The following is a 23,868-nucleotide window of genomic DNA, read 5'->3' as shown; positions in this document are numbered from 1 at the left end:
TGCAGAAGTACCATATCAGACTGGTGTCAAGTTGGAGAATCTAATTTGGTCTTTGATTCAAACAGTAAAATAAATAGTGATATTTCTCTTGGGCATTAATAAATGAGTTGTTTCTTCTAGAGAGAGAATGTTTGAGGCTTGTTTTGTGCATGTAAGGACCTTTTGGGAAAGTATAATCCAGAACTAATAGGAAATTTATTTTTTTAATTGATGTGGCAACATTTTTAAATTATTAATCTTCCTGATGAGTTGCCTCAGTTTTATAATGAAAAATAGTTTAAGTAAATGCATCCTGCAGAAAAGTAGTTGTTCAGACTGTTCAGAAGATTTTGTATGATGTGATATTGCTAATATCTGATATTGTTCTACCAAGCTGTTAAGTAATTTAGACTGGGTAGATACTCAGCTGTGCATTTACTGTTCTGAAAGCAAAAAATTGTGTTCTTCAGACAACTCACAGTCCACTGAGAAACCCATAAGGTAACAATTCCTATTCCTACTGATAGCAGAAGTAGATTAGAAAAAAAAAAAGTCTCAAAATCACTTATTTCTGTCTTGCGGTCTGTTTGTATTTTTCATTGTGTTTGCTGCCACTGTGCTGAGATTTGAAGATTGAAAATTGCTTTTCTCACAATTCCTTTTGGCGTAGCCATATATTTAAGTGTAGCTATCACAAATGTATTCTAAGAGTAATGAACACTATGTTTTCCTTTGGTTAAATTCCTGACCCCAACAATTTTCTCTGCTCAGTACCTGACAGTGAGTATCTGCATTTTGCAGGTACCATATCTTCAGGAGGTGGCAGGTTCTTAGGAGACTGTACCCTGAAATGTGGCTATTTTAAGCATCTAAGTTCCATTTAACTAAACACCTTAGGAGATCACAACACTTAAATGTATGTTGCAAACATCAGTTTTAATTTCTGACCTTGCTGTTATGGACAACTGGAATGTTGAATGATAATGAAAAGGATAATTATATTCCAGCTGTAACAGTGTCTGTTCTTTTGGCAGGAGTTTGCGTGTGACTTATTTCCACTTTGGTGAAGGAAGAAGCCTTACCAGACAAAAATATTGCTGTTTAAATAGTTATAACATTCAACTATTTAACTTTAACATAATATTTAAATAAATATTCAGTATTTGAATAAATATTTCATTACTTAAATGGTGTTTTACAGTTCTTTAGACTTTCAGAATTGCTGTGTTGGTGCAACTCTCTCCCTTTCATGTCAAAGGCAACATACCCTAAGCACAAGTTTTGGTAGACTATTTTGAAAATCCCTTTATTAACGAATGTAAATGGCATCCATCATGTAATAATCTCATAGTTGCTTTATTTAGAATTTAAAAATTAGAGCAAAGCCCACTTCTCTAACAGAGCCCTTAGCTGCATATTTTTGTTAATTAAATATAAAATAAAATATTTTAAAACAACTTCTTCCCTGAATGAAGCAGTACTTTGCTATTGTTCCTAATTTTATACGGTCTAATAACAGATCTATAGTACTATCTGATATATACTTTTATACTTCTGTGTGTATGAAAACTCTCCCCACCCCCCCACTCAAGGGTGACAAATGCTGTGGTACTTTCTATTAGCACTCCTTTTGGCTTTTGATGCAATTGCTTAGTACTGAGAAAAGTACTGAGAAAGCAAGCCTACAGCTTCCAGGTTTTACCACAGCAGATGATAAAACAGGTCCTTTAGGAGGATTCAGTTTAGCAAGGCCAGTGTGATTAACACTCATCATCTGAAGAATGACATTGGCCACTAATGATGGGTTCAACACTGTGATTCATCTCTCTTCCCACCTCAGCAGCAGAGCAGCCTTCATGGTGGTGCCAGGGCATTAGTCAGCAGTAGCTCCAAGGGAGCAGTGGCATCTGCTGAAAGAACTGCTGGACTGCTTCCCATGCTACTGTCCTTCTGCCTGCTGATGGTCTGCCACGTACATGGCATACATCAACATATAAGTTTAGCTTCTGAGGGCAGGTGGTAATGTCTGCAAGGTATATTTTATTACACAAAGTAGAGCCAGAACCAGCTGCCAGCTGCTGCTTGGCCTAGATTTCTCATCCTGGATAGAGAATTTCAATATCCTTTTAACGGGCACACACGTTTGCACTAATCCAGAAAACCTGGATGTGTTTACCTGTTGGGTGAAAATAGTTTTATCATGGGTGATTTAGGTATTTCCTTGACACTCTTCTAATTGGTGAGAAATGCTGTGTGCTTTCCTTTCAGATGTCAAGGCTAAGCTAAAGAGCAGTCAAATAACTCCTGTTGGTATGGAGAAACTTTGAGTCAGGCCTCTGCTGATTTGCTTTGAAATTGTTAGAAATGTATTACTAAAATTTTAAATGTTAAGTTGTATGCTTTTTTTTTTTTTTTTTTTGTATTCTCTGAAGACTTGGATTTAAGAAAACAGGTGTTATTGCCAACTGGGTCTGACTCACATTTTCTTGACTATAATTTTTATTATGCATGGAGTGATACCTGTCAGAAAATCTTCACTTGTTGTTGATATAATGGGAGAGATCCACAATGGAAGGAGAAATGCTTTACTTTTATTGTGAAAACATTGGAAAATATTCTTCAATAGACTAATCTTGATGCATGTTCATAGCAGAGCATGCCAAAGATGAGAAAAACCCACAGTCTTTTGCAGAGAAAAGATAAAAATCAGAGTTACAAATGTAAATGGGGTGAAAAAGTTTAACAGAACCAGGCAGGCTAAAGTTTATGAGGACAGCGAGTCTGCTGGAAAGCTGAGTTGTCTGGAAAATGGCAAATCTATTTACACAATAGCTCTTCTTCAGAACTAACATGTATATAGGACATTGGATCTGGAACACATTTAACTCTTCATGTAAAAAATTTTTTTTGTTCATATATAGGTAAGAGCATGCACTCTAATCGGAGCCTATAAAGCTTATGATGGAGGACTTACGGCTTGCTACATCATCTGTTTTTCTTGGAGTATTCTGAGAGCAATTGTACTGCAGGCTACTGCTCAGCCCTGGTTCACTTTGTCCATCTGTCCTTTGAAGTGTCTGAGTTGAGATGCCCATCATCTCTGCCTGCCCTGATGGCAGGGGATGCTGAAAGTAGTCTGGGCTGTCCTGAGTGATTATTGTGACAGAGCGGCAGCCAGACAAGGCATCAAGTGTCAGAGGTTACTTATATAGCAGGTAGAGATACCTTGGTAAAAATGCCTTGAACAAACCCTGTGAAGCATACAGCATCTTGGTCTTTACTTCCAGAAATATGAACTGTATTGCTCTAGAGCCTGCAAGTAAGGTGGTCTGGTCAGCGTAAACTTGGTCCTAGTTGTCATCTCAATATTGATATGTTGGTATAAATAAGCTCTCTGTGCTATGCAGCAGTGAAGCAAGGATATGAAAATCCTGAGAGCCTTGGGGATCATTGACAAAGTCTAAATGTTGCCCATTTTGACTTTACAGTATTTTATACCTCTGTAATTTGTACATCAGACAGGAGAACTGCAAAATTGGCATGCCAATGTTATTGAGCTTAAACGTACAGTAACTATGCCATAGGAGGAACCAACACTCTGGAATTAAATAAACTTACAGATTTCAGTGACATTTTATGATGTATCCTTCCAATTACTTTGTATAAAGCATACATATTGTGAAATTTGAAAAGCTAGAGAGTTGAGTCTCACTGTAGTGATAGGACAAGGGGTAATGGGTTAAAACTTAAACAGGGGAAGTTTAGGTTGGATATAAGGAGGAAATTCTTTCCTGTTAGGGTGGTGAGGCACTGGAATAGGTTGCCCAGGGAGGCTGTGAATGCTCCATCCCTGGCAGTGTTGGGTTGGATGGTTGGATGAGGCCTTGGGTGATATGGTTTAGTGTGAGGTGTCCCTGCCCATGGCAGGGGGGTTGGAACATGATGATCTTAAGGTCCTTTCCAACCCTAACTATTCTATGATTCTATAAAATACCTATATATATATATATATATATATATATGAAATGTTTAAGTGGTATTTGTCATTGCTGAAATACGTATCTCTGTGACTAATGGTTTTATTATATTTTCAGGCTTTATCACTAATAAGAGAAATGCTGAACTTTTAAAAAACTAACTTTTTTAGTATATGTATGATATAGGTGGTAACCTATGTGTATTTATGCTTGGTTTTGAGTAGCGTAAATGCATATAGATCCAATCTAATACTATGTATAAAAGAAACAAATTATATAAATTCTGAATTGCATGTCAAAAGCCTTTCTTTTTGGTGCAGTAAGTTTCTTTTGGTGCAATAGTATGCACTATTACCAGAAGGAGTAGGTGATATTAATTCCTAACAATTACATAATTTTCCAAGATTGTATGTCTTAACAAAGGAAGAGAAAATGTTTCTGGATGCGAGTCTGAATTTATGTTTCAGCTGCAGAAAATGTTAATAGTTTGATTTTTCTAAACTGTGAAGCTTGACTTTGGTTTGCAGAGTTTGAATCTTAACTCTCTGTGTAAACATTGCAGTAGAGGTTGCAGGTGAAGAAATGATAATGTGGTACTTGAAATAAAGTGGTTTGCTAACAGACCAGTGAACGTTGTCTATTTATGCAGGAATAGTGGTTAAACCTCTGCTATGAAGTTTACTCCATAGATTGATGAAATAGTTTCTCGCTTGGGAAGGCAATACGCCCATCAAATCTTTAGACTGGTCAGTGAAGGGAAGATTTAACTTTCTGTAGTTGAGAGTAGTGCTTTTGACATTGTCTCTGTGATCTAGTGACACAGTGTTAAATGGTATTAGGACCTAAATTCAATAATGTGGAAAATAGGATGGCATATAATCAAGCGAGGCAATTGCTTTGTACAGTAACGAAAACTGGAAATATTTCTTGTAATCTAACCATGGCTTGGCATGACCTTGCTCTGACACCATGACTCAATGACAGTCTTATCCTCAGGAGAAGTAGAGTTTTAAAGCCTATTATTAACTTCCTATGGGCCAAACAAAAAACTGGAGAAGAAATGGGGTCATTTGTGGTTGTTTATTTCTTTCTCTTTCTGACACTCCTCTTCCTCCTGATTTTTCCTAGTGCCTGGAGCCCTGCAAAGAGTCCTGGGACCTAAAGAAAAACCATTGCCAAAGCTTCTGTGATGTAAGTCAGCCCAAGGGCACTCTTTCTCACTTTGCTCTAGCTGTCTCTTTCATTTAAATTATTACTTTCAAGGAGACAACTAACAAACGTGATTTTCACAGCATTTGCCTACATTTGAATAGGTACACATATAACAATTTAGCTATATTGAGGTTAAAAAAAAAAAAAAGGATTTTTTCTTTTTTTTTGCCTTTTTTTTTTTCTGAACAAATGATTTATCTCAGCTTAAAGTTTTAAGACTTGATCCAACCACACTTACATAGCTTCTCTCAGAAGGTGCTGAGGTGCTGTTAAATACTTCCAGTAAATGCTATTTCTACCACATGCTGTTCTATCTTTTCTGGCCATAGAAAGAAAGAGTAAGAAAGAGCATCTTTGTTTAAAAGATAAAATGTCATTGTGTGAAAATCCTAGTGCAAGGTAGCTAGAACAGATGCTTTCCTGTATGTGAAAGTCAATCTGATTTCTAGAAAAGAATAAATGGTTTTACTAGATTTGAAACATGGCTCTGCTGAATTGGTGAAAGTCCACACTCAAAAGTTACATTTCTGGGGTGGTTTTAGGTACAAAATGGAAATACAATCTCAGTAGAATTTTGCTTTATTATGACTAAATCAATATAAAGATACAACTTTAATCAAGTCTATGAAAGTGTATGTTTACGAAGCTTATTCTATAAAAAAGTAGAAGGGACCTTAATCGAATAATGATCTAGCTGCTAATACTGATGTAACTCCTCCCTCACCACTCTCAGCACTATTTTTCCAGTACAAGAGCATATTTTATGTCTAAATGACTTTAAGTATCATGAAGATGTTTGGGAAAAAGCTGTAATTTCAACTAAAAAAACCCACCAATTTATGTGTAAATAGGGATTACTGATCTATGTATTTACAAGACAAAGTAAATTTTTTTCATGAAAACCAATCCTTGTATGAACTTTTTAGCACAAATTAATTGCTGCTTCCTCATACACAAAACTCTAGGGTAGTGTAATAAAGCATTTTTAGTGGATGTAATTTATGTCGATCTCATGCATCACTTCTCAGGCTGTATGTTTCCAGATTTGGGTGAAAATATGTATAAAATTGGTTTAAAAGGAAAACATTTGTAGAACACTGTTCTACAGTAGTTAAAAACAGTGACCATCCCTCCTTGATTAGTGTTTTGTGGTTGAAGCTAAATTTAGAACTTCAGAGGCCCTTAATGAAGAGCAGCACATTTAGCAGCTAACTGAAAAATGAGCTGTGAAATAGGGTGAGGAGGAGAAGCCTTGAGGACGTATTATGCCTCAGGGAGCTATAAAGATTTTAATTAAGTAGCTGCAAATTTGTGACGTTTTAGGATTTGAAATTGCTTTCACACACACCAAAGCACAGGGCCCCTTTCATTTCTCTCAGACTCATATATGATCCATAGACATTGTTTGATTGAATTAAACAAGGCTGTTTTCCTTTGAGAGTGTTTTCAATCATTTTGTATTTTGCAAAAAATCTGGAAGCAGCAATTTAGCATTTGTTTCTCAAGGTCCATGCTTGATATGTTACTTCTTATCTACTGAATGAGTGCACTAATATTAAAGCAACCTTATGTGTGAGGAAGAAAGACAGTTTACTTAATTCCTTTTTTTCTCCCTATAAATTCACTTTCCTGCTGGTAGCTTCTTAACTGGCCAACCATGGGGTCAGGCGCATCCCAATGGCAGGAACAGCGTGAGCCCATGTGCAGAGATCACAGGGTCAGTAGGAGATATAAGGACTTCTCATTTTGGTATCCATATGGTTAAGCCATAACACCCAAATGCATCTTTAAAAGCCTGATTCAAAAATTCTGGACTGCTCTGTAGGACAAGATGGGAGAGGTAATGTAGTGGCATTGTTCTTGGACCAAACAGTCACTTTTGAGCATAAACTGACACACAATCTGTGAAACACCTGGGCCTCCATAATACTGAAGTCTTTCTCATTTTGCCAGAAATATGAGAACAATAAAAATAAGAAAGTAACACACTTGAAGATGGAAGGAAGTTGCAGAAGTTATATGAATAGTTGGATGAGGACTGGGTTATAATTTCTGTGTAGGTTTAGGAATCTGTAAATCAGATCTGTCAGAGTGGAAGGTTTTTGTTTACTCTGAGATAGAAAGGCAGGCTGTAGATAACCCCAGTTGCATGGGTTGCCCATCTACAGTTGCATGAATCACTTTGAGGGAATCATTTTAGCTGGCTTTGCACCAAACTAATTAGATCACCAGATAAAAGAGGATATGAAATCCCCATGTAGTACACAATGTTCTCACCAGGGTGATATATCCTTTCTCAATACAGTTTTAAGTGAACCTTGCAAATCACTGAGTAATACACATGCTATAAAATGTCTATGCACTGAAGCAACTGCTCATATATCTAGGACTTGATTTCTTTGAAAAGTAGCATTTGCTTTGATCCTTAATCAATATATTTAATGCTTATTTTAATCTGTATTTTCTGTTAATATTTTTATCAGAAATGTAGTTCCAGTTCCATGAAGAATTACACAATTACTAATATGCTGGCAAGGACATAAAGATGCTGCAAAATCTTCTCATAGCCAACTCAGTTCAAACAGTATAATGAAACAAGATTACACTTATTTATCTAGAGTGGTATTGCATCAGATACTGTGGGTAAAGTGTTATGAAGTACAAATGGAGGAATGTGGGTAGTCTGAAAAAAAAAAAAAAGAAGACCATCTGACCATTGCTTCCCTTTTGTTTTGGACATGTTTTTGATCTGGCATTGAGCAACTTTGTAGCCAGCCAGTGTGAGCAAAACAAGGGAAAGTTGGCAGACAAAACCAACTTTATTCCATTAAAGATGGTGGTCTTACTTGAGGGAATTCATCATTCTGTACTTGGAATGATTTTTTAGAAGTGGCTTGGATATGTAAATCTTCAGGGATAGTCTTGCAAAAGCTGAGAATCTGAATTTTTCTTTAGGAGGTCTTGGAAAAAGTACCACTTTTTTAATTAATTATTTGGGTTTGACCGGTTGAAAACTTTATGTGTTCTTTTGTTTTCCCTTTAGCCTCTTTTCCCCAAGAAGAATTATGAATGCCTAACTAGCTGTGAATTCCTTAAGTACATCCTGTCTGTAAAGCAAGGGGACTGCCCAGCACCTGAGAAGGCCAGTGGTTTTGCAGCTGCCTGTGTTGAAAGTTGTGAAGCTGACAGTGAATGTTCGGGAGTGAAGAAATGCTGTTCCAATGGATGTGGGCATACGTGCCAAGTTCCAAAAAATCTGTACAAAGGTAGAGATTATTAATATGTGTTCATATTGGACTAATAACTTCATTCCATAATAAAGTCTCCTCAGAAACCAGGTCTTTCATTTCAGATGAGTTTGTACGGTTGGGAAAAAAAGGAGAGGTGCCTGTAGAGATGTGGTGGGACACTGAAAGAGTTGAAAGCCAGAGAAAAATGTTGCTCAGCTTTCTGATTTTTTTTTTTTTTTTTTTCCCTTGTGAAGCCCATGTCTGGAAATCTGTGGAATGTAAACATGTGGCTATTATGAATCATCTTAAGCAGAACAAACTTGCCAGTTTAGGTGAAGTCTCACTTAATTTGATGGAGATGAGAGAGAATGCAGCAGGAAAATATTTACCAATAAATCGTCCAAGTCCTATTAATCGAACAATATTTTTTTTTATAAGCCAAGCAGGTAGGACTACCAAATAGGATATGTGAGATGAGCTAGTAAAAGAACAAATTAATGTGGTATATTTGGCATTGGTGTTATTAATGACTTAAAAAAAAAAAAGTGAAAGATTATAATATCCACATATGTATATAGATTTATTATTTAAATCTAAGGCAGTATTATTAAAAAAAATTTAATCTGAGTCCTGAGATTCTGTAAAAAAAAGTTTTCCTTGACATCCATGGGCAAGAACTTTTATATGAAGAAATTGTTTGCTTAGATAAACTCCAAATTTTAATTTCTTGTAATTATAAAAAGCTTTATACATGGAGATATTCTGAAAATATGCTTCTAATGCAGAACAATTAACATTTATGAAAGGCATTTTCTTGTTCTGCAGAGTTGGAATATTTTGTTAGAAAAAAAAAACAAAAACAAAACTGGATATTAATCAGTTATTCTTCAGATAGTATGGGCTCTCTGTGGAGAGCCTAATCAGCGGAACTCTGAACTAAGCTCCAGGCTCCAGGATTTATTTCTATGGATGGAAAAACAGTGAAATATGTGAAGGAGATGGTGATTTTAAGTTCATTATTTTAATTGAAGTGGTGATGCATGTTTTTGAATGTCCCTAGGGATGAGAATGTATGTCAGAAATGTGCTTTGATTTTTTGAATCCCTTCATTGTGTGTACAGAATGGGCTGTCATGAAACACTATCTTATTTACTTACATGAATAGAGAAAGTTTTATCTAGAAGTCATAGAGGTTGAGTAAGCATAAGTTTGATGAAGATAGTACTCAGGGTATTTTGAACAGCAGTCAGTACTGTGATCTAGATTTCCAGTGCAGAAGGGAAATTCTCTTGCTTCTAAGATACTTCAGAGCAGCCCCTTTACAACTGTAAGGAATTAACACTCTTGTACACAGCACCTTTCAAAATGAAAATTATTAAAATTGATTACTTAGTTATTTCTTTCATCTTCTTGAGACAAATGATCAGAGTGATAAACTGGCATTTGTATTGTACATGTAATGATTTACATGATCAGGCTTCATACCAAAACTGCAAAGCATTGTGGTAAATGTAATAACTGAAAAAAGGTAAAAACAACCAACCAACCAAATGAAATGAGACTGCATGCTTTTGCAGAGGACATAGGGTATGACAGCGTATGATATGTTGTGTAACTGCACACTGGAAAGTCTACTACTGTTCAGCCTGATTATATAGGAACAGAACTAATCTCTAACATCACCTGTCTGCAGGAGGTGCTTGCTTGTAAGAGCATACATATATGTCTTGCAAAGGAAGGGCAAGCCCAATACCTTGCTGCCTTCTCAGCTCTTCAACCTGTCTTTCTGCAACACAGGACAAATAGAAGCAGAGCAGGCTTGCTATTCATTTTTTCCAGGGGTAAATGACCTTCGTGTCACTGAGGAAGAGCAAACTTGGAAAGCATGTCTAAGGTCTAATGAATAGGTTTAGTATTTACTCTTATAATTTTGACAACACTCACAGCTGGAAAATGAATACAGATTTAATCTAAGAGTCTACAGGAGTCCCTATAGTTTTACTGTTGATCAAGCTCATAGTAGTAACAGCAGCAGATTTGAAATACCCATCTGGATTTACAAACTGGATTTGCCCTCTAGTGCTGAGTGGTAAATTCCAATTCTGAAAGAATATTAATGTAAGTACACTGCCACCAAAGTCATATATTGCAAATGTGGTTAGGTTAACATAACAAGTTTGGTTACTTGTTACCTTAATTGTTTATTGGCTTTCATTCACTATAATTTTTAAACTGTCCATTGTCATTGTATTTTTTCATCTTTGTTGGGAGTATTCATAATCAGTTACATAGTTTTCACATTTTTATTTCCCTTTACTGGAGATATCAAATATTCTGTCCTACTTTTCCTCATCTTCCTTCTTTATATCACTTCAACTAGTGAAGGACTTTAGAAAGTGTCCCTTCTCCATGGCCTATCAGGTTTTTGTTTTCTATATGGACATAATGATGTTATAAACAACGAGTGCCTGAAGAAGATTTGGTACTTTAGAAATAGAAATGGGAGCAATATCTGTGATCAGAAATATAATAGTTAAAAAATGTAGGAAAAAAAAAGGGAATGAAGAGAAAAGGATGGAAAATGTGTGATTGCATTCACTTTGTCTAATGTGCACATATGCATTCCCCAAGTAAGGGGACAAGGACATTTATATTCTTCTGCACACAGCTGGTGACAGGTGAAAACATTACCCATCATCTTTTTTCTTTTCAGAAGTTAGTGGTCTCAGATGTGATGATACACCTACTTGTGTGAACTTTTCAGGACCTCTTTTTAACAGAGATTTAGGGTTTATGCTGTCTAAAGCAGGCTAACTAGTTTTGTATGAGATGTGTAAGGGAACAATCCATATAGCAGACTGAACTGCAGTTCTGGGCAAGGTAAATTGTGATGAGAAGATACGCCATTTAAAGGTTGTGACATTACGAACACATCACAATAGGGCAGCTAGAGCCAGATGGTCACCCATAGTTTAAAGGCTCTATTCATGCTTAAAGAAAAATAGTTTTGTATTAAAAAATAGTGTACAGTTTTAAAAGTGCACATCTCTGAGTCTTTGAATGACTGTGTTACAATGGTACAGATGCCAGGAATAAACCCTTTACAGTCCAAACCCCTTCCATGGAAACATGCATTCCTGTAGATTACATTAAAGATACAGATTCTTATGATGGGCCAATGTGCATTTATGTTTTCATGGCGTAGCAATGCACGTGCTGTTTGAAAGACACCTTTAGAAACATTTTTCTTAGGTTCTGGTATTGCACACGTACAGCAATGAGATTTGAATTCTTCAGTTAAGAGCTGTGGACTTCAGAGGACTAATTTGTTCCAGCATGATGAAAGGGCAGACCATTTACATAATAAAAAGCACATTGAAGAGTAATTTGGTCTACACATCTGGATAGTATATTGATGGTGCTGGCTATACAAAAGTATTTTAAAATGCACTTGTGCAGTGCTCTCGTTGTTTGTGCTGCTGCGCCCCATCTGCGCGCAATTACGTAGCACCAGAGAGGCTGATATACTTGCAATCAAGTGAATCCAACTGCCTCTAATGCAAAGCAGATGGAAGTTTTCTTTACATGCAAATTGTAGGATTATTGTACATCACAATTAAAGAAGGATTTTCAAATGTGGAAATCTGAGCTGACATGTTGTACGATTTTCATTATATTAGACTAAGACTGCAGGCTGTTGGAGGATATCCAGGCTTTAAACTGCTGTGATAACTGGATTTAAGTACTCAGGTTGATTTTAAGTTTGTTCAAGGGCGACAGGATCAATTTTTATTTACTTGTAGCTAATTGTATAATCAGATTTAGGAGAACACCTCTTAAAATACAAAAGTGATTTGTTCACCTAAGGAAATTTTGGTACTCAGTCATCTGTGGCAGACTGAGTGGGAAACAGTTTATCAAACCAACACATATAGCTGTACTTCTGTGGACACCCAGTGAAATGACAAAATAACTGAAGTGGGTCTGATAACTTGCTAAGAAGGTTTGTATGTCAGCATAGAAATCTTATTTGTGACATATTCTGAAGTGACAAAATGCTGTGCAGTGAAATATATGAGTTCCTAAATTCTTTCTAGAGAAAAGTATCCAACACTTGATTTTGTTGATTTAATCAAAAGATGCCAAATTTGAAGAGTTTTTTTCCTTCAAGCTACTGCGGATGTTTTTAAAAATATGATGTTACCGGCATTATAAGCAATGGAACCATCCTTCAGTGTCCCTGTGTAAGGAGAACTTACAGTAAAATTTTAGAAACACACCTTTGTCTTCAAAAGGTAATAATTAGACATCATGCATAAGAGCTGTTTATTCCAAGATGCCTTGGAATTACCTTTCCTGTATATTTAGGGAAGAGTGGACAGTGACACATCATACAATACAGCTGTATATGAGTCAGTAAGATCTTGCTACCATGAAGAAGGCAAACAGCTTTCTTAAGTATATCATAAGATGTGTGAAACGGTAAGAGTTTGGGCGCAGTCTGTGTCCAGTTTTAGGCCTGACTCTGAAGGGCTGTGTGCCAATGGGAGAGATTCCAAAGAGAGCTGCAAGAATGATCAGAGGTCTAGAAACACTGATTTAAAAGAAAATGGAGTGCACTGAGGTTAGTAGACTGAAAAAGAAAACTTTTAGGGGCATGATAAGTCTTGTGGGTACATAAAAGGCTCCTCCATAGATGAAAGAAAGAACATGTTCTCTACAATCCATGAACATCATGGACAACTATCAAGTTTAAGTGCAGGAAACTAAACATGGTAGTGTGAAAGGTTTTTAATGGTAAGGATAGAAGTAGTGGAATAGATTACTATGTCATGCTGTGAAAATTCTGTCATTAAATGTGTTTAAGGACAAATTAGGTTAGAAACTGAACAAAAGGAAAAGCTGATTCTGCTTGATAACAATGAGATCATTCTCCAGATTACCAAAGCATATTTGGAAAGTATTTTCTGTGAGATCAATTTTAGCTTATGACTTTCAGATCCTTTAGTTTTTAAATGAAATAAATAATTTTGAAGACTTCTGTAAAAATAAGTCTTACTGTTAGCAGAGATTGGTCAGCTGGGAGCCCTTCTGAAACTGCCATGCTGCCTTCCTCCCTTTTTTCCTTCTGTCTAACCAACAGTCTTCTTTTTTCCTTAGTTATTTTTTGTACGGCTTAATCTATATCTGGTTTAATCACATCTTTAAATTGTTCACATATTTTTGTCTGCATGTTCCTATTACAGGTGTTCCACTGAAACCTCGGAAAGAATTAAAATTCATAGAACTTCAGTCTGGAGACCTAGAGGTGAAGTGGTCTTCAAAATTCAATATTTCCATTGAGCCTGTGATCTATGTTGTGCAGAGGAGGTGGAATCAAGGAATCCATCCAAGTGAGGATGATGCTACCAACTGGCAAACTGTGGCACAGGTCAGTTGTTTATAAAGTGGTGTGGGTCGCTATCTTCCAAATCATGATCTAAAGGTCTTCTTCAGATTAGAGAAGAGTTAGATTACTTACAGGTAGGACGGCTTATGCAGAAGGATCCCTTTATAGAGTCTCTCTTCAGGTCACAACAGTGCTGCACACATAATCTAGACCTCCAGGGTCTTACTAAACTGCTGAATGAACCAGACTGGACTGGTTCATTTGTTTCTAGACTGACTCAATACTTCTGTTTTTTCACTTCCAGTTTTTCAGTTATAGAAACCTCAAATGCTTTTGGTATTAAAAATGACTTTATAAAAAATATGTGAATATATCGGTAGAGAAATAATTAATGGTTTCCTTGTCCCCAAAAGAAAAAAAAATGTTCAGAGGTTTAGGTTTTCAAAATTAGTTTATTTTGTAGGTTTGCTCACTATAGATAAAAATGTATAGAACTGTCTGGAGGCTTGATTTGCATAATGCCAGTGAGTAACACTTTCTTGTAATCACGTCCTTATGATCTATTCAGATGAGAATTCCAAAGTCTCTGAAAGTCATTAATCTCTTGAAAAATGTAGAATTCAATACCAAAATCTGTTGAAGGAAGCATATAAGAGAAATAGTCCTTCTGAGGTTCGTGACTCGGTACATAGTGTTGAAAGCATGGCTTGTGTCTTATAAAAAATATAAGAAATATAATTGGTGAAAAGACTATTTTTTAAAAAATCAACCAGAAAACAATAATAAAATCTTTATTCTCTGTAAAGTTGTTTTTTTTTCAGATGTGACCCTCCAAGTTTGGAAAAGCCTATGATGTCATGGTCTTATCACTCAGTGCAATCCAGTCTGAAAATATAAGATTCATGAGCAAATGTTTCTTGATGAGAAGCAGCCAACAGAGCATAAATTTTCACTTAGTTCCTCCCCATTTTCAATCTGTTATTTAACATGCTGACAGTCCACCTGGATGGCAGGCTTCCAATCATTTATATTAACTGCTTCACCCTCATTCCTGCTGACAAGAAAAGTAAAATGCTGGTTTTGAAAAGACCTGGAAAACACCCTTATAGCTGGGAAAAAAAGTGAAAGAAACAATAAATGGATCTACCTACAAAACAGAGTTTAAATTCTCTGACAATCTGTGTTCATTCCCAGTTCAGACTGTGTAGGAAAAAGCTATCATAAAATAATGTCAAACTTGCAAAACTGAGCACTCAGAAGTGAAGTTCTTAGCTTAAGTGTGGTGCTACAAGGGGCTGTAGCATCTTGCTTAGAAAAAGTCACCTGCAGCAGAGCCTGTTATGAAACCCTGCTTGTGCAAGCCTAAGGGAATGTGCACATCTCCAAACCTGATAAAGTCTCCAACTTATTTATTATCTCTCAGCTGAGGTGCAGGTCTCAAATCTGCGTTGTCCGTACTCAGCAAATAACCTCCTGTCTTTGCTATCAGGAAAATACCATGTAGCAAAAATGAGCCAGATCTGAATTAATCTTCACTCTTATCATGCCATGTGTATGTGCTAGACTGTTGAAGCCCAACTCTTTTGGCTGTTGGATCCAGACTGCAAAGGTCTGGAGGAAGAGCACTGCTGTAAAACAGGCCTCATGTACATTTCTGGAAGCGTGCACTATATGTGCTCCACTGCTCCAGTACAGACCTCTGCCTTGCATTGGATGTACAGAAGAGAACGTTTCAGAAACATTTTCCTGTGTAAGAGTGACAGTAACCCTGGCAGCTGCCTTTGCTGCAGGTCTGTTGTGTGGTGGCAGAAGTGGCTGACTTAATCACTCTGGCAGGAGAAGCTTCCTCTAGCTGACATCTTTCTGGCAACTTTGCTGTCCCTTCTGCATCACAAGAGATGAGGTTTTGATTGTGTGATGGACCCCAGTGGGGATGTCAGTTCAGAGCAAGTCTTCAGGATGCCTGACTGGCTTTGCAAACTTTGTACACCTTGGGGCTGGGCACCCTTGAGGCGTGCTAGTAATCAGAATTTCTGTCTCTTTAGAGTAATGTACCCCCATGGTGTTTGTAGTTTTAGACATCCCACCAGGCAGTCACATTCGTGTGCAAAGAATGCAACAGAATTTATTTTGCAATATCAAGCAAGAAAGATGGATATCCAATTTGACTGATTTGACTGTGTGCACAGCCTCTGGGCTTTTCTTGTCCAGAGAGAATTTTTCCTTGTATGATTCCTAAACATTGGGGTGTGAGACCTTAATTATAGGCAAAGGCTGTGAAGAGCTCAGCCATTTGGTATTGAAAAAATAATTTTGAACAAGTTTGTTTCCTTTGTATTTTATAATATCATCAGATTGTAAAGTGGAAGGCTCAATCTATTAATACATTATTTAAGTCTCCAAATCTATACAGCAACCAAACACATTCAAAACAATTTCAGTTATTTTTCCCTTCAGGAAGAAGGGATTTTAGATTTTTTACTACACATTTTTGGGAAAACTTGACATAATTAATTATTTGACTAATTTCCGTTGGTTAGCATAAAAACTGTGGAAATTAAGACACTACTTAGCTGTGATGTATAGTGTCCTAATTGGTTATGCAAGCTTCCTACACTGCTGTTTTTCAAGGTTTAACCGTCTGAGCAGGATCTACTGCTGTGTCCCATGAGAATATCTGCTGAAGGAGCTGGCAGAAGAGTTTGCTTTTATTTATTTATTTATTTGCATTATTTATCAGCAGTCCTGGTCTAGTGGGCAGGTACCCAAGCACTGAAGGTTGCCCAGTGTGATGCCTCTCTATAAAAAGGGCAAGCAGGAAGAACCTGGAAACTACAGGCCTGTTAGCCTGACCTCAGTGCCAGGGAAGGTCATGGAGCAGTTGATCCTAAGTGCTGCACATGCTGCTCATAAAGCAGCTTCTGTGATAAGGTGTCCCACCTGGTTGATGAGGGAAAGGCTGTAGACATTGTCGGTTTGGACTTTAGTAAAGCATTTGACACTGTCTCCCGCAGCATTCTCTTGGAGAAATTGACTGCTCATGGCCTGGATAGGTGTGTTCTTCACTGGGCTGGAAACTGGCTGGATGGCAGAGCCCAAAGAGTGGTGGTAAATGGCAACATATCTGCTTGGCAATTGCTCCCATGCAAAGCTATGGTCTTGGGGAAGAGTGGCTGGAAAGGTGTTTATTGGAAAAGGACCTGGGGGTGCTGATTGCTGGCAGCCTGAACATGAGTCAGCTTCTGCCCAGGTGGCCAAAAAGACCAACAGCGTCCCGGGCTGTATCAGCAGTAATGTGGCCAGCAGGGTCAGGACAGTGATCATCCCCTGTACTCGGCTCTGGTTAGGATGCATCTTAAATACTGTGTTCAGTTCTGGGCTCCTCACTACAAGAGAGACATTGAGGACTCTCTTGTAGTGAGGGCAATGAAGCTGGTGAAGGGTCTGGAGGGTAAGTCTTGTGAGGAAGGGCTGAGGAAACTGAGGGTGTTTAGTCTGGAGCTGAGGAGGCTCAGGGAGGACCTTTTCACTCTCTACAACTACCTGAAGGGAGGTTGTAGTGAAATGGGGTTCAGTCTCTTCTCCCAAGTAACAAGCAATAGGACAAGACAAAATGGCCTCAATCTGCACCAAAGGAGGTTTAGATTGGATATTAGGAAAAATTTCTTCACTGGAAGGGTGGTCAGGCATTGGAACAGCCTGCCCAGGAAAGCGGTGGAGTCACTATCCCTGGTAGTATTAAGAAACGGTGTAGATGAGGCCCTTAGTGACCTGGTTTAATGGTGGTCTTGGCAGTCCTGGGGTAATGGTTGGACTTCATGGTCTTAAAGGTCTTTTCCTACCTAGCTGATTCTGTAATTCTACTGTATATCTTATTAACAAACTTACAGTTCTGTTTGGTGCTAATGCTTTCCTAAAATAATAGTATTGCTGTTTACATTTGAAATGTAGATATATAATTGTATTAAGTTAATTAATGAAGTTAATTCAAATATGCCAGGTCAGTTATTTTCAGACAGAATATGTGTGTGTGAATGGATGTCAAGAATGTGTGTGCATATATATTTATGTATACATAGGGGCAGACAATAATGAGTTTTACCCATTAATTTATTCCTTTATTAAAAAATAAAGAAACAAAACAAAACAATGCCTGTATTTACTGCTAGCTTGATTGTGACAGACTTTAATGCTTCTCTTTGGAATTGTCTAAGCTTTGTGGATAACTAATTTTTTTAAAAAAACTTAAAGTTTCTGAGACACCTAAAATTCTGGTTCTGAGCATCGCAAAAAGTTTCTCAGTCCTCGGCAGTGAGAAATCCCTGCTGGAGTTAACCACCAGTCCTGTACACTAAAGGTTTCTTTCTCCATCTTCCAGGAGGGGCTTGCTTTGGTAAGCCTTCTTAGAGCATGCCCACCTTGTGTGGGATTGCACTCACATGAGATGGGAGGTCTGCTGTCCTTTGGTAGAGTAGTAGATGCAGCACTGTCAGTTTTCTTCTGTATCAGAGGAAACAAACTCAGCTGTTCTGGTACCCTGGATGGTACCCCTTTGATCTCTGAGCTTCAAATTCTTTTGTCGCTGTGTGTTGTTTCAAATGCAAGTGTAGAGCTAGTAACTTAGCAGGCTAAGGCTGTCCTCTCCTATTTTCATGAAACTGTATTTCAGAAAGGAGTCAGGATTATCAGTGTGAAGGTAAGGGAATGAACACAGTGAAAAAGTCCATTTAATACTGTAATCCTTGGATAGGGGAGAGTTCTCTGCACCACTCTTTGCTACAGAGACCTTGCACCAAATTTTACGTATATATATATATATATATATATATGAATGACAGAAAAAAAAAATCCTTGGATTGGTGACACAAGATTCCCATCTGTCTGGCCTAACTCCTATGCTGCTGGATCATATGCTGGATAGTATATTCTCTTTCTTCTTCTACCCCATCCCTTTTCCTGAGGAGAAATTTTAACTTTCAGCCTTCCTTCCTCTGAGGAACAGTTTTGCCCATGAATGTAGAACATGGTCTAATTCAAAAAAGCATGCAACATGCTACAGAATATTTTCTCCCATCCTTTCAGACAAAGGGAGGGATTGAACATAGGTTATCCACATTCTGGGTGAGCACATTAATTATTCAGTTGTATGAGCAGCAGGTGAAATTTTTGTAGGCATTTTGAAGAGAGTAGCAGATAATCCCCTTTTGAAAGACTGAGTGAGGGTTCTACTTACAGAGGACCTCAGGCTTGAGCAGGTAGGGGCTGCCGTTGAAGATGGGTAGAATTGTCAGTGCTTCCAAAATGGGGCAGCTCTGGGCAAATATTAGCCAAATTCTCACTGGAAAGCACAACCACTTTCTTCCTTCTGGTCACTGGAGGTGGCCTGTTGTCCTTGGATCTAAAATGCACTCCTGGGAAGAAGAGTGAAGCTGTTCCCCGTATTCTCCAGGTTATGTCATTGCAATTACATGCTGCTCTTATATAAGAGCAGCATGTATAATTGCATGCTGCTGTAATTATATACGTAAGAGCATGTATATAATTGCATCCTGATGTAATTAATGGGAACTTTCCCTTGTCTTCATTGAAGTTTGGATGGTGCTAAAGGTGGACATGTTGGCCAGTGATTTTTATCTGAGGACTCATTTGTTATTTTATTCCAAATGAAACACCTATTAAGATTGTAGCTTAGATTCAAAGCATTCCTTTTCTAATTAAATAGGTAATGCATAGCCAAAATAAATACTAATTATGATCCCGTAATGATAATTTTGGGGTTTATTTGTTATTCTTAAAAAAATATATATATATATATATATACTAGCAGTCTAAGAAATCAGTAAAATTATTTCTCTCATGTTTAGGCAGAATTTTAGGTGTGTGGTGAAATTCAAACATTATTTGTTTAACACCACTTCACAAACCATTTAGTATGGCCTTACATTTATATGAGACAAATAATGAAAGGACTGTGAATATTATGATCTCAGCTCAAAACATGCTTAAATAGTGAGAACTAATCTAAAGCAATTAAACTAAAAAGTTCAATTTACAATTAAGGTAATATAAGCTATCTCAGTAGTATTTAGCTCTATCTTGAAATTTATCAGATCTATGTAAAAGTTGCTTAGAGGTGCCAAAGTAGTGTATAATGCAGGAATTACAAATACACCTCTTGCATGCCATTGAGTTTAACAGGAGCTTTGCCAACAAAATGAATGATGAAAGTAATAGCCCCAAGGCATGTTCATAAATTAAAATAATTTTGGTTATACGTATTGACAGATTATTTGATTTTACAGTATTTCATGGTTGCCATGGAAAACTGACACAACTGAAATCCTTTCTTTTAATTAGTTCTAGCAGAATAGCTGAACTGATGCAAATGACAAACAAGATTCCTTAGCTGAGGAATTTGGGGTCAAGTCTATTCAGATTATACTTGCCTTGTAACTAAATTTAGCAAATATGTATTTAAAAACCCAGCTAGTTAATTAGAATTAGGTACTGGTCCTGATACTGATTTCAATTGCAATAGTCTGAATATATCCCTGATTTTTTTCTGTTGATATAGTGATAGTTCATATTACTCTAGTTCACTGTTGTGTCTTATCTATAAATTTTTGAAAATGTGTGCCTCAGTATGCTGGAAAAAACCTAGCACATTTGAGTGCTCCATAAAATGAAAATAGTAGAAAAAGTTGGTTCAGGTAGGCTTTTCCTTCCCTAGGGGAACCCCTTGACTGGAGGAGATAATTCACTCTACAGGTAACATAAAAGCTGAAAAAAAAGAAAAAAAGAGGCAGAGGATGAAAACGTCTGGACTGTTACCCATGCTGGCACTAAAAAGACAAATTCAGCAGTCTGAATGGAGGAGGACTCTGAGTAGCAGCAGTACGTAAGGGGTTCAAAGTCTGCCGCACTTACCAGTCTGAGAGCAATTAATAGTGCAGTTTAGAAAGGCTCTCTTTCCTTTACATGCCCATGCAAATGAGCTATGTGTTTCCCTAAATTTTGATTGTCACCAAATGAAGAAACTAAGCGTAGGATCACACCTACAAATTTTAATTTTTTAGGTCTCTAAAAATACCATTACTGGAGAGCTGAAGCAACTTCCTCAATTTCTGGCTATCTGAGTTAGGTGAGCAGCTGCTACTTTCTTATACAGATTGGAAAGGGAGCAAAAAGAAGAAATCATGCCATGCCTTTTCTGGGAGCTACTTGGCATCATTGCAAGTAACATTAAATCCTATATGGAGAAGGTGGGATTTTGAAGTTATAGACAACAGGGCTTGTAAAAATAAATTGGTGTCACTTCATTTTTAATGAGGTCACATATTTGGTCAGTAATGATCACCAGGAACCATTGTATAGTATATTTAGACATGTACAGGACATTTGGTTCAGGTTCATGTGTTATTTTGATTAAGGAATTAAATTAAAATGCGGTAAACATGACATCCTAAAGTAAATTGAGCACTAGACAGAGAGGTAATTGCAAAAGTAAAATCCACAACAAGTGGATGAGTTCTACAGGAATGCTATGTCTTCTGCACTTGGCAGTAATTCAGTGGTTACCAGGAGGCTGTATTCAGTTCTGGTGTTGTACTTTTGGATAAATAAGAAACGGTGCAGAAGACAGCTTTTTAAAAGTTGAAAAGGAAAAAAAAAGATAGAGGAAAGCAGGGCTCAGAAAAAGGGCACATAAAGCACCTCCTGCTGAAAGGGTTCTGAACGCATCTGTGCTTATGACATATTTCAGCAGTTAAGGCACTCTCCACAGAAGTTGGAAATTGAACTCATGACACTAGCAGTCTCAGTGGGTGCTATTGGAGAAAAAGGTCATCTCCTATGACCTGAGAAAAGTCTGCAGGGAAGAGTTAAGTCTGTGAGTGTCTTTTTGAAATAAGTGCCAAAGATCTGAAGAAGGCTTCCATTCATTACCTGAGGGTTTTGTGTTTCCTATGAACCAGAAAAGGTGGCTACTCATGGATTTCACGATACTGTTTTGGACCCCCAGTTCTTTGAGAATTGGAGAACTCAGTTCTGTGACCTGGAGCAAGAGTTCCATGAAATGTCAACACCTGAAGAGCTAGGCCCTATACACTGGTGAAGGTTGTGATAACTGGAAAACCAATTTTGTGAATTTAACGCTTCACCAGTTTTCTAAAGGTTACTTTTTTCCAGAAGAGACCTCCAATGCACTGTAAAATGGGGTGGTTATATGATTTTTTCCACTGCTGTAAATGCTTTGCAGTGCAGAATGATGCTTGGAGTCAGGTGAGGTGGTTGCATATAGCCTGCTGACGCCGGTGCATCTTCAGTCTGACTAAGGTATTTCATGGGAGAGGACAGCACAACTAGCCATGTTAGAACAATGATGTAAGCTTGATTTTCCCCACCAGACTACAGACGAGCGCATTCGGCTGCCGGACACCCGAGCGAGCAGGTGGTACCAGTTTCGCGTGGCAGCTGTGAATGTGCATGGGACGAGAGGCTTCACGGCACCCAGCAAGCACTTCCGATCCTCAAAAGGTTAGTTTTGTCCTCTGTCTGGTGCTTGCCTTCTGCTCATTCACGTGGAGTGCAACCTGATCTGCCTACTTTTGTGGCAGAGGTTTTAACAGGTGGGTTTTCAGGTAGTTTTGCCACCAGCTTTAGAAATGGTTTGAGATTTTTCTGAAGTCAGCAAAGGAATTAAAGCTTAAAGGTGTCATTATTCTTTCGTCAGTAAGGGGTCTCAATGAATAAACTTTCTTTTAAACATTTTCTGCATGGTTGGTCTCAAAAAACGTGGCCCTGACCATGAAACATGAAGGAACTGGGGTTTCAGTGTGTTATTCTGAGAGGTTTCTCTTATTTTTCCTTTTACTTATGAGAAATATGTTGCTGCCATATGTTTAACAGAGTACTGAAATTTTTTGTTGCCTGTATCTAAATAATTGTAGCAGCGTTGTTTTGATGGAACTGTGGGCTCTCTTAATATAACATTCTACTTGCTAGCGCTAACTGTAAGGGCTTAAGAATAAAGAGTATAAATGCTAAGTAGCATGTTTCTGTTCATTAGAAAGGCATGCTGGACAATCCACAAAGTATTATAGGATTTTTTGTTGCCATTTCTGGTTTTGCAAAGGTTTGGGTAATAAGATAACTTTGAAAATTATTTGTGTACCAGTAAATGGTAATTGAGGGATGGGGAAGATAGAAACAGATCTCTCATTATGTTAAGCTGCTAGCTTTATTCCTTGTGTGCCTGTGACCTGCAGAAACCAACATTTTCCTGGATGACTCTCAGGCTTAGTATTGGAGTTAGCAGAGGCCAGAAACTTTTCCCAGGGAACAGATGGTATGGATGTGGTCACCCTCTCTTAAAGGCAGTTAATAATGTGGGCATTGCCAGACCATGCTAGTTGACTTCAGTGCCGAAGAATGAGATTTAGCATTCTTTACTCAACTCATAGAAGTTTCTAATGGAAAGACTTGTCTTTGTTTTAGTAGTGACAGAATCTTTATACTTGTATAACGCATACTTTGAGGAATGCATTTCCTCCTTGTTCTGCAGACAGGATTATCTTGCAATACAGGCAGTGGTCATCTATGGGTTCCCATGCTAGCTTTTCGTTTGCTGTTAGGACATAGTCCTAGGAAAAAATCTGTCTGTAGATGCAGTTATAGAGGCATGCAAATGCTTTTGCTGGTATGGATTGTTTAATTACTTATGGAATAATTATACATTAGACTTAATGATTTTTTTTGGTGCTATAATCACATTTGTAGTAGGAAGTTTGGCTGGCATAGACATCCCATTGCTGCTTTGACCATGACTGCTTTTGAAGTATAACAGAAGTATTATTTTATGAATTTATTATACTTAAGTAGCATACCATTTCGGTCAAATAAAAAATAGAACTCCTTCAAGCTGTGTTGATCTTATTGCAAGCAGCAGCTTTTATTTGTGCTTTTCTTCATAAGCAGCACTTCAGCAGATACAGCACTTTGTTACTGAATCTAGCATCAACTTTCTTTTAGACTGAGATAATTGTGAGTTGTTTTATTGAGTTTGTAAAGATTTTCCAGATAC

The 23,868-nt window shown here is 37.5% G+C and overlaps 1 protein-coding gene across 2 annotated transcripts in view; it reads left to right on the top strand.

Moving 5' to 3' along the window:
* Positions 1-23,868, top strand: part of ANOS1 (anosmin 1) — a 133,289-nt gene that overhangs the window by 69,422 nt on the left and 39,999 nt on the right. For both annotated transcript variants that reach the window (XM_057419558.1, XM_057419557.1), the window contains exons 3-6: positions 5,085-5,147; positions 8,212-8,434; positions 13,645-13,829; positions 22,193-22,322. In XM_057419558.1, coding sequence (XP_057275541.1) covers positions 5,085-5,147; positions 8,212-8,434; positions 13,645-13,829; positions 22,193-22,322 — 601 coding nt within the window. The remainder of the gene's footprint in view (positions 1-5,084; positions 5,148-8,211; positions 8,435-13,644; positions 13,830-22,192; positions 22,323-23,868) is intronic.

Source organism: Pezoporus wallicus, unplaced genomic scaffold (assembly GCF_028554395.1).
Source record: "Pezoporus wallicus isolate ANWC-B61680 ecotype Strahan unplaced genomic scaffold, APGP_CSIRO_Pwel_v1 contig_5767, whole genome shotgun sequence".
Taxonomy (NCBI): domain Eukaryota; kingdom Metazoa; phylum Chordata; class Aves; order Psittaciformes; family Psittacidae; genus Pezoporus; species Pezoporus wallicus.
This window is presented reverse-complemented; position numbering and strand designations above follow the sequence as displayed.